The 11,657-nt window shown below is 46.7% G+C and overlaps 1 protein-coding gene across 1 annotated transcript; it reads right to left on the bottom strand.

Annotated features, from left to right (window-relative positions):
* On the bottom strand, positions 6,447–10,783 carry LOC110433149 (enoyl-[acyl-carrier-protein] reductase [NADH] 2, chloroplastic). The gene is made up of 13 exons (XM_021454878.1): positions 10,591–10,783; positions 9,660–9,934; positions 9,308–9,417; positions 9,172–9,227; positions 8,956–9,040; positions 8,833–8,880; positions 8,650–8,724; positions 8,450–8,561; positions 7,655–7,706; positions 7,526–7,577; positions 7,369–7,426; positions 7,063–7,161; positions 6,447–6,948 (listed from the first exon to the last, which is right to left on the bottom strand). Exons 2-13 carry the CDS (start codon positions 9,904–9,906, stop codon positions 6,818–6,820), a joined length of 1,125 nt encoding a protein of 374 aa, XP_021310553.1. The 5' UTR covers positions 9,907–9,934; positions 10,591–10,783; the 3' UTR covers positions 6,447–6,817.

The following is an 11,657-nucleotide window of genomic DNA, read 5'->3' as shown; positions in this document are numbered from 1 at the left end:
AATCATCAGAGTCGACGTAATTATCAGCGGGCGTAGCCTTCATCTCCGAACCAAACTTGAGCGCAGAAACGAGACCACCTAATCCTTCTATTCTCCGTGGTTATTATCATAGACCACGTTCAAGACCTGCTAAACAATTTTCAGTACGATTTGTACTGGCCACTGGCTTCCACTCTATGCTTTTGCGTAAGCTTTGTGGTAAGTGGAATGCAAAGGGTGATTCAAGAGGCCTATATATATGGCTGTAGTTTTTTCTATGCAAGTTCATCAGTATTTTATAATAATAATTCATCAGGTTTTAATCCATCTCAACCACACGTCCATCCATCCATCCCATCACACACATCTCACCACACTCTCACTCTCTAGGCGGCAAGTACGACTCCCGCTCGTGCCTTGCCTCAACGGCCAACGCCGGATCCAACACAAACCCAGGGGAAGGTAGAAGGGACTCCTCTCTCTAGTCAAGTGAAGCTGTACTTAGGAAAGGTCCATAGCCGACAAATCGGCATATGTATCGATCGATCAACCAAACTCTGCAGAGGTTTACACTAACCACAAGATCACCATCATCGACGGTGGCCCCCGTCTAGGCTGATTCCGAGCTGCCTCCCAACTAAATGTGATGCCACCCTACCACTCAGAACTGGGGCCATACCGGAGTACCACCGGCATGCTGAGACTGTGAGGCGTAGTACCGGGCCCCCAAGGTCACTACGCTGTCTTAGGAGGGAGTGGGTCCTCATGCCCGTACCTCCCTACACTATCTGCTATCAACCTAGTAGTAGTGGCACCGCACTAGCTGGTCGTGCATCCGTCCCGTTCCATGGCTAAGGCGAGTGGCGTGTAAGGCTTCCTAAGACCCGGTCCACAGAACATCTCAGTCCTTAGGGTGACCAAACAGGACATCTTCACGAGGGGCCAACCGATGCCCCGCTCGACGGGACATCCGGCTACCCTGTGCTAAACAGCACCTCCCATCCCGGTGCTTCGTCCCACGAAGACACTCCACTCCGGGACCTCTCCCTGTCACATGTACCCGCCATAGGTATCTCTCATGGAGAACGCCCAGGTAGCGTCCCCCGGCAAGACTTGTCCCAAGACTCGTCGTAGATCCTGCTCGGTCGACTCAACCCTCACCACACACCCAAGACACACGCCAAGATCTCCCCAAATCCATTACCATCTCATTATCTAATTATTGGCACCACGTGCCTTATCCACTCACATTCAATCTCCCACATTGCATCACATCACAGATATAATGCGTAGTAGAAGCAGTAGCAAGTAGTATGCAAGCATCTAACCTAACAGCGGGTGTGCGAGGGTTATAGGTTGCAACAAGGCAATGGCTCACAAGCATTTCTACCATGCAACCTATCTAAGTTCATTTGCATAAAAGTAAAGCACTAGCATCTGCATTATTCCATGTCTAATAGGATTCTACGAGGTTGGGTGGGAAGTGGCACCTGTCGACTGACATCCCCAAGATCCTCAGTTCACTTGTAGCTGTATTCATCCAAGGTCTTTCTTCTATCTGCATGTCCTTCCTTCCACTGGTTACGATCCGATCAACGCTAACCGAAGCAACTACCTCGTAAACGTCAAACAAGGCGAAACAATCATACCACTAGACCTAGAAAGACTGCGAAGAAGGCGACAGAACACTGAAGAACAACTACACTAAAAGAGCAACAAAAGAGAAACGGCTTAGCCCTATCGGTGGATGTCCGATCCCTAAGCTAAAAGAACCGGGAATGGTTGTTCACTAAGTACAAGCTGGAGTCTTGGCCTAGCCAGTACTTCTCGGGTTGATCATGTCAACCTGTACGGCTTTAATAACAAAGGCGTAGACCCTAACTTATTCTAAGTAAACACCACGGCTTACGGTCTTCCGATCCAAGTGTCATAGAGGTCGACAGGAATCGAAAAGACTATCAGCACGAGAAGTTCCGGTCTCTCTTAATCCATACGCCATTGTAGTTGGCGAGAGCCAAGAGAGGGTGGAACAAAAAGAGAAGAGAAGGGAAGTGATCTACTCCCTCCAATCCACTCGCCATGGTAGGAGGCGGGGAATTAGAAGGAGTGACACACAAGGAACACGAGTGCTCAAACTACTTGTAGGGTACCACAACCTAGGTGCACAAAATGCACTAAGACATCTCTAGGGTTTTTAGCAGTGCGGTTGTCACTGCGAGAACCAATGAAATGCTACGTTCAAAATAGGTACAACAAACAAGAGTTTAAGCACGAAGAACCAAAAAGGCAAGAAAAGACACGGGTTTCACTTTCCATTGATCTGCTCGCCATAGCAACGGCGGGAATCGCGGGATTGGAAACAAAACATCAAACAAGCAAAACGGGCTCAATCCACATCTTAATAGATCGACGGGGATTGAGAACAAGAGAGAAGAAGAATGGAGTCCACGTTATTTCGACCCAACTCATCATGGAACGAACGACGGTTGGATAAAAAGTGATACGATCCCACGATCTATTCCAACTTATAACACTTCACGACCTAGGTGCTTCTGAATCGGCACAAGGTCATTCCTATAGTTCCAGGCGATGCGGTTGCCATCGCGAGAACTAGGGAAATGCCCGGGTCTAGGTGGCATAAGCATACGAGACAGATAAGATAAACACAAACGAGAAAATGGGGTAAAGCCCGATGGTCATGGCGAGGCGACTCGCGTCGAGTTGGCTTTCATAAGTCCCACGATTGTCGTCCGCTAGCCTCCCACTGAACTAGGTCACAAGTGGCTCGCCAGGTGCGGGTAGGAGGCGCACCAACAGCGAGTCCATGGTAACCACGCCTGTGGGTCGAAAAGGGTCGCTAACAATCATAGCACTAGAGAGTCAATTAAACGTGGGGAAACGAGTTACGTTCAGCATCACGATCACGGTGGGAGAAACCCACGATCGTGACGATCAAACAAACTACCATTTCCCCAACCGGCTCGAAGGCTCGGTCCTCTGGCAAATAGCAAAAGAAAGAACAACGACTACACGAGAGAAGGGACATGCTTAGCATTACGACCATGGCAAGACGAACTCGCGATCGCGACACTCAAACATATCACTCTCTCAACCGGCTCGAAGGCACGGTCCACAGACGACGACAATCACACAAAGAATCACGACTCGACCACTAACAACACAAAGACAATGATGACTCGGAGTAGCACATTCCCATGGCACAAGATAGAGAGAGATAGATAGATAAATAGACCGGCACGAAGGCACGGCACAAGCATGGATATAGATAAATCATGTATCGACAAGTATGTACAAAGATAGATGATAATAAGGTAAAGGTTTTTGTCGACAGAGATTCAAAAGGTTCGACCTTGCAGTTGACGGGCTTTGGGTCACGATCGTGGCGTGTCCACGGGGTTGACGACACCGTGGCTACGCTGGTCGGAGAGCGCAGCTGTGACGAGCTTGCGGTGGCACGACGAGGACGGCGTCGAGGCCAGGCTTTGCTTGCGGCGTGGGCGTGGCTCGAAGCAGAGGCAGAGGAGTGGCCGTTGCGGGCTTGGCGAGGTCGATGTCACGACGAGGTGGGGCGGTGGCGTGGCCGTGGCTCCGGCAAGGGGAGGTGCTGCTGCTGCTGTGCGTTCCAGTTGCTGCTTCACTGCAGTGGTGGGAAACCTCGGCACAAAGGCCGGCCGTCAGACAAGTGCGGTGACACGGTTATTATCGGAAGAAGGAGAAAAGGAGGATATTGGGTTGCTGGTGGCTCACCGATAGCAGCACTAGCGAGGCATGGGCGCGACGTGGTGACTGTGGTGGCCTTGGAGCAAAGACCAGGTCGGCAGGTTGGCAATTCGACGTCGCGGCTGCTCTGCGACTCGAACGCTGATGGCTTGGCGAGCGTCGTGGTCGTGCTCTAGGGCGAGGCTTGATGAGGAGGTCGACGAAGTGCCGAGGAAAGAGACGGCCGTCGTCGAGGTGGCTTCGCGACGCGGTCGGGGCTCGACAAGGATGGCCGCGGCGTCGTGGTGGAGCACGGTGAGCACGATGTCACGGCATTGGGGCCGTGGTGATCGCGTTCGGCGTCACGAAGAGGTCCGGCCGCTGCTCGCAGTGCTGTGCTTGTCGCCGTGGTCTTGGGTGGCCATGTCGGCTCTTGATCGGCGTCGAGGTCGTGGTGCAGGGGCTTCGAGGGCGAGGACGGGGCCGTGGACGCCGAACGGGGTCGCGGTGCTTGGTCACCACAGCGACGCCGCAGCTGCCACGCTGCTGCCAGGGTGGTGACCGTGGCGAGCACGCGGCCAAGGGCTCGGGCGACGTCGTGGCACAAGGCAGGGCGCATCGGGTGCTCGGTGTGGTGGTCGGCTCGGCGAGGTCGCAGTTCGCGGACAGAGCGGTGTCCGCGGCAAGCTCGGAGCCACGCTCGGCTCGGCGTCGGGGTCAGCAAGGGGCTCAGTGGCGTTGCAGAGCTCCGGGGCGCTGACGTTGTCGACGAAGACGTGGCCGAGCTGCTGCTGCTCGGGGCTCGATCGCCGATGGTGGCGCTGCTCCCGGCCGCGACCCTGCTGCAACGGCGAGGTGCGACGAGGTGGTGCTCGCGGCCTGGAGCAGGAGCGCGTCGAGGACTTGGCGCTCGGCCTTGGCTTGACAGAGCGGCGGCGTCGCGATAGAGGGCTCGAAGCAGACATGGTGAGGACACGACGAAGATGGGACCGAGCTTGGTGGGGAGCTCGCGGTGCCGTGCCGGGACGGAGTGGAGCTCGACGTCGCTGCTCCTCCAGGGCGGCGCTGGTCCTTGGGCGCAGATGGAGCAGTGGGTGCGGCGGCTACGGATGAGGGACATGGAAAGGATGGCGGCGGCTAACCATTTTATAGTGCGAGTAGCTAGGGCTAGGGAGAGCTCCGGCAATCCTCGGCGTTCGTGTCGAAGACGGGACACGCGGCGCGAATCACAGGTGCGCGTGGCAGGGAGCAGGGGGGCGGGCGCGGCTCTGCCCACCCTGGGCGGCGGCGACGGCTGCTAGCTGGGGTTGGGAGTGCGCTAGGGTTGGGGACAGGGCAGGCGCGGCTCTGGGCCTGGTAGGCCTCCAGCTGGGCCAAGGGGAAGGGGAGGGCGCCGGTTGGGCCAAGGAGCGGTCTGGGCCGCAGCAGGGGGCAGAGGGGAAGGGAACCCAGGCTGGGCCGAGGGAAGGAGGAAGAGGAGGTCAGGGGAAGGGGAAAGAATTGGCCCATGAAAGGAGATGGATTTTCCATTTACGAATTTGACGCAAGGGCTTGAGAGAAATTTAAAAAGGGAAAAAAGAGGGCCATTCGAGAGAGAACTTAAAAAGAGATTGAGATGAGTTGCCATGAACTTAAGATAGATTTTGCGGAGGAGATTTAGGATAAGATCAAAGAGGGAGAGGGTTTGAGAAGGGAATTTTGGGAATAGCTCAAAAAGGATCCAAAGGAGTTTGAGACGTACTCCAACGATAAGGTTGAGAAGGGATTCGCTTAGTCTTTGAGATAGGCTCAACGAAGATTTGGGAAGACTTTGCTACGGATTTGTGCACTCCAAAAGAAACTCAAAACCCCAAACAAGACCCAACTCAAGACGACTCATGAACAAGGCACTTGCCTACAAGCAATTCTATATGTATGCGACGTTTTGTTAGCGGGTTAGGATCGAGTTAGTCCTAAAAACTATATGATTCACACGATTACAGGGAAAATTTTAAAAAACTCGTATTTTTAATTTTCGTAAAAATCTGGGATGTTACAGATGTGACAGGGAATCTTATAAATTTTTGTGTTTTGGAAAGGAACTAAACAAGGCCCGGCATCCTAACTTTCTACCCATTCAATATACCTTTTGACCAAACATTTAAAAAATATTATTATTATATATGCTCTCAGATAATTATAATTAGACTCACTATGAAATAGTCTAGCTATTTGGAGTCCTAATTTATTAATATTTTGTATAACTTATTCAAATTTAAAGAAGTTCGGCTTGAGATGTGTTTAACAGCAAGAGACATTTTAGTATTCTTAATAGAACCACTACAATCACTACCAATAAAAAACGTTACTAGTTTTAAGAATTTAGTGGGCTAGTTAAACGGTTATATAAATTGATTCTGATTTAATTAACATAGAAATGTTTCTAGAGAGAATTTAGATCTGAAACATTTCTAAACTAATATCCTGATCTCTACCAAACACACCCTTAAGCCAAACCCAAAATTGCATCTTTTTTGAGACAGACAGTAATCATGAACATATGTTCTTCCGTCTCTTTTTCTTCAACCCCAGCTGCCATACTTTCAAAAAAAAAAAAAGGTTGCCAAGTCATCTGACCTAGCACAGATAGGGTCGGTCCAAGCAAGATTCTGACTAAAAACACCAACATAACAGATGATTCGGTATTACATGGGAAAGCGGCGTACTTACGTCCTTCAACTATTTCCAAAGCCACGACACCGTGCAGGTTTTGAAATTATTCTACGCTGTTTGACATGATCGAATGAGCAGACAAAATACAGACCAGAGTTGCAACTCATTTACCCCGAAGTCCAGACCTCGGAGATCTGTTATACAAACACAAGCAGATAGCAAAACAAACTCAATTGCTGCAAAATTTAAATCTGCATTAGTGCATTGCATAGACCAGGAGACTGGAGCCTGTTACAGTTCCTATTTCTAACGGGTAATTGACAGTCCAAGTTAATGAGAACGAAAAAAACGGAATCTGCAAAATCTACCATCCTCCAAACTAATTCCAAAATTTGACTGCCTTGCTCAGACCTGGACGTACTACTCCGGTACAAACCTAACTGCACCACGTTCAGCTGAAATGTGCTCATGTGGATAAAGTAGGGCTGTCAAGTGCAAGTCCCATTGTGTTGAGCCCATTGTCAACGTAAATAGTTGAACCAGTGATTGCTGATGCCAAAGGAGACGCGAGGAATGCTGCCGTGTTCCCCACTTCATCTGTTCATATGTAATGCAAGCTGTTTTCAGGGGAAGTACAGAAGAAATCCCTTCTCTCTTTTTTCTTCTTTTCAGGCAGGCAAAGTAGATATAAAGGAAAGAAGGAAATTTAACCTGCCAATAATTCCTTCTGGAGTGGTGCATTGACATAAGAATACTCTATCATCTTCTCGATAAATCCAATGGCTTTTGCTGCTCGGCTTCCCAATGGACCTAAGGAGACAGATGCAATGCATGACATACAACAATGCAAGTGCTGGTTAATAAGTTATTAAAGCCTCAGACAAACTGCAAACTACAGTCCCCTTCTAATTTTGTATAAGTGATGTTCGTGAATACAAATTCTGTTCAGCAAGATTTCCGAAAGTGGACTTGTTTACTTTCTTGGAAAAGGAAAAGAAGGGGAAAAAAAAAAGTTACCTGCTGATATTGTGTTCACTCTGATTTTGCCTTTTCGACCTGCTTCGTAAGCAAGAACCTGAACAGAAAAAAAGGCTTATAAGTAACTATATGCATGGGGAAGCACCACTGGACATCATAATCTAAGGGGTGTGAGATCGCATAGAAAAGTGTGTACTCTTGTATCACTCTCAAGTGCTGCTTTGGCTGAACTCATACCACCACCATATCTACAAAGCAATCACCAAACAATCATAAGTAACGAGCCCTGATAGCTTAACTGTGAAATCAATAAAGAAATATTTACCCAGGAATTATCCTTTCAGAAGCTATGTAAGTTAAAGAGATACTAGCACCTCCTGCAAATTATTTTTAAAAAGTGAAACAGTGTCAAAGAAAGGTAAACACATCAAAACAAATAAAATCTTATCTGGCAAGAATAAGAAATACTTTTTATTAAACAAGCATGTTGAGTGCAGTTTAACCACACCAAGGCACATACAATGCTAGTAGCAGTGGCCTCATTTTATAGTAAGTCTGGCATAGTGTGTTGTTACCAATGTAAAGCTATGTTTGGCAACTTCACATGCCTGGTGCTTGGCTTAACAGGGACTGCTGGTTCCTTAATTTACCCCCAAGTTTGGCGAGCCTTAAGAGCTGACAAACATTGTCTTTTGCTCTTTGCTATGTTTATACAAGACGTGAGGAAAATGTGGCAAGGGGCTACCTCATGGAAGGATTGGTTGCACACCAGTGTGGCAGAAGACAAACACTGACTACACATGTGCATGGGCTAAATGTGACTATGTCAAATTGCGACACCAACCTAACAGGGCTCATAATTCACATAGCACAGGGTAAAGTATGCTGCTGGCATTTTCAATTTTTTCCAAAGTACATGTACACTAGTTAAACATAGTACTAAACCTTGCTCACTTTAAATATAATGATATCTTGAGTAGATGGGTAATCGCCCAAAAATAAAGTCCTGAAGTCCTGAGCCAATATCATAGTGTTGACAGTAAAAAAGGGATAACCCAAATCGGCGTCAACACATAGGAACAGAAGAGAAAATCGGCACAGCATATCAGTAACGGAATACCTGGATTCATTATGGGAAGGAAGTGTTGAAGTAAAGAAACATAAGAATAACTAGATGCTGAAATTGCAGCAAGGTATCCTCTCCTTGATGTCTCCAGCAGTGGTTTTGTTACCTTTGTGATAATAAAAGAAAAGGTCAACTAAATGCTCCTGATGGTGGCAATGAAACAGGAAATATAAAGATTTTGATGGCAACTCAACCTCAGGACCATTGGCAAGAGAGTGTACAAGGATGTCAATGCTACCAAAATCATTCTTTACAGTCTCAGCAACTTCCTACCATATTTTAAACACACAGGAATCAAGCACTGGATAAGAAAATGTTCATAGCATGGCATTGATGCTGCTTGATGGGTGCAAAGGCACATTGCATTTGCAACTAACCTTAACAGTCCAGTTTGAAGCTCCAGCATATCTTTTGTTTGCTTTAACCTGCAACAGGGACAAAAAGTTCATAAAGTATGAAAGAAAAACGATAATGCAAACATCATAAACGATGAGCATTACATCTTCAGGAACATCCTCAGGGGTGTCATAAACTGCGTCCAGTGGATATACTTTAGCAATTTCCATAAGAGATCCATCAGGTAGCCTGAATCAAATACTTGTAAAGTCAAAAAGGAAACAACAGTTCCAGGCTTCCAGCAAGAAACACTGCAGTAGAATAAAGAAAACATCAATTATGCTCAATCCCTCAAACTACTGTTAATCACATGCACGCACTTCCGTGATTCATCAAACTTTCCACGTCTCAAGCTTGTCTCAAATATGTTCAGCGCCTGCAAAATTTTGATAACTCCAGTATAATTTTACCCCAGAACATCTGGTCTGATAAATTTCACAAATGAGATCAACTTACAGGCACCCATGTACCGACAAGAATCTCAGCACCAGCAGCAGCAAGAGCCTTAGAAATTGCCCAACCATAACCATTATCATCAGCAACTCCAGCAATAAATGCTCTTTTACCTGAAAACTTCCAAGATAATTATAACTGAAAACTTGCAGTGATTGAAGATGTGCATTAGTTCAGATCCCAAAGATTAAAAAAAAAGATTGCCAGATCTTGTATATCAACACAGAACAAAAGTGATGGATTGATAACTACATACGGTTTTTACAGAAGAACAAGTGTACATAAGCAAAGACATGAATCATTAGAACTATATACCAGTAATGACCTGCAATTTATGGATGGATATTCAGTTTACCTGTGAGATCAATGGGAAGTCCTTGGGCACCTCTCTGCGACATTGCCCTCACAACAACCCTCTTGCGATTTAAAGAAACCAGTGGTCCTGCTGATGTGGCTTTAGAAGAGCTAGCAAAACCAGTTCTGGTACAAATTGCCCTTCCAAATGCAGACAGTGCTGATGTCGGCCCAAGCATTTGCCTGCAGGCTGGGATGCAAGGGCGCGTTGCCATCATCTGCATACCAGTCGTCGCATATGCTCCCATCTTCCTTTATGTACAAAAAGGAGTAGGACTGCAAGAAGAATGTGTTGGAAACAGTATCGTGGACTACACTTAAAGAAATATCACTGTATCAGGAATCAGGATGTATATTGATTGAAATGGTTTCACTGTTACAGTCAAGCTCAGGCAAACACTATAAATAAATAAATCCAAAACTAACCCAGGGTTTTCCAAGAAACGCACAGATTGATGTACAAGGATCCATGTGTTAAATTATTAGATCTGTTTATGCGCACATCTTGGTGAATACAATACGTGATAAGATCTCAGTTTTACCACCACAGCGGCAAAATCAAGTCCGCCTTTGGTAAGTCATAATTCGGAAACAAACACATAGCGCGAGCACAACAACATATAAGATTTCAACTCTACACCTCGTACAGCACAGCCACATTCATGTTGAACCGAGGTAAGAAATTAAGCCGGCTCGGGCACCACTAAACTAAATCCAAGATTCAAACCTCGCATCCAAATATGACAAATAACAAGACCCGGCAGCGGTATCCGCGCAAGACCCATTTCTACTATGGACCAGCATTTTGCAATTCGCATTACGACATTTAGTAGCCTTAGAGGCGCCGCCAAATGATCCAATCCCTGTAGGTCCGTAACAGTGACATCCAGCTCGTCCCCAAAAAAAAAGAAGAAGAAGTAAGCGACCGTTACCTAGGTTGGTACTGAGATGAGATCCGAGGCTGAGGAGCAGGGTGAGGGGCGCACGTTGCCGCGTTCGAACGGGAGGCGGAGGTCAGGTGAAAGGGAGGGTTCGGACTCCGGAGGACGGCGGGGGCAAGGTTCCGATGAGGCTGTGGTTTTTGGCTGGATGAGCCACCAAGTAACGTGCTGGGCTGGTGGTGTACCTGCGCTTGATATGGGCCAAGGCCTCATTTAGTTTATAAAAATTTTTGGTTTATGGTACTCTCACTTTTGTTTGTTTATGATAAATATTATCTAATTATAAACTAACTATCAAAGGTTTATCTTACGATTTATAGGTAAACTGTGTAATTAGTTTTTATTTTTGACTATATTTAATGCTTCATGCATGTGCCGCAAGATTCGATGTGACGGTGAATCTTGAAAAGTTTTTGGTGAACTAAACAAGGCCCAAGATTCCCTAGCTAGACTCTGGAGTTGTAAGAAATTGTGTTTGATATATTTGGCCTATTTGTAAACCTAGCTCTTGGGCTGCAAAATACCTTCTCTCATGTCTCCCTAGAAACGCTCTTCTCCATTTTTTTCAGAGGCCTCGAGCTCGCGCGGGCTATTTGGGCAGACACAAGTAGCAGTGGGCTGCAAGCCAGGCTTCTAAATGAAAATAAAACAAAGGATCATATGAGCCTGTTTTTCCTAAAATACAATCAAACAAGGGTCTTGGCCCATGGCAGCCTAGGCCAGGCCTGGCTCGACGGCCTGGCTCTCACGAGTCAACAAATCAAACGCGCCCTACATGATTTTGAAATGGCCCAACCTAGCCTGGCTGTGTGCTGTGGCGCTGTACCTATAGAATTTTTATCGCTTGCTAAAAGAAGAGTCATATTATAAATTGTCCTCAAAGTTGCTAAAAAATAATAAATTTTTCAAAAAAAAGCAATGTTATTATACTCTAAATAGCAAGCTAAGGTTAGTGTTTTTATAGACAAATTAAAAAATCTAACTAATTATGCACAAAAAAATCTTAATCTTTTCCCTTGTCTATCTCTTTTTTTCTCTATCTCTACAACTAAAACATA

Source organism: Sorghum bicolor, chromosome 2, assembly GCF_000003195.3.
Source record: "Sorghum bicolor cultivar BTx623 chromosome 2, Sorghum_bicolor_NCBIv3, whole genome shotgun sequence".
Lineage (NCBI taxonomy): Eukaryota > Viridiplantae > Streptophyta > Magnoliopsida > Poales > Poaceae > Sorghum > Sorghum bicolor.
The sequence above is the reverse complement of the archived record's forward strand: the minus strand, read 5'-3'. Positions and strand labels throughout refer to the sequence as shown.

Bases quoted from the DNA above. Each gene is read 5' to 3' on its own strand.
- LOC110433149 (XM_021454878.1), bottom strand. From the start codon at position 9,906: ATGGGAGCATATGCGACGACTGGTATGCAGATGATGGCAACGCGCCCT. The intron at 8,881-8,955 runs GTAATGCTCATC...TCCCTGTTGCAG, and splicing joins CTGAGGATGTTCCTGAAGAT to GTTAAAGCAAACAAAAGATA. The intron at 6,949-7,062 runs GTTAAATTTCCT...ACATATGAACAG, and splicing joins CCAGAAGGAATTATTGGCAG to ATGAAGTGGGGAACACGGCA.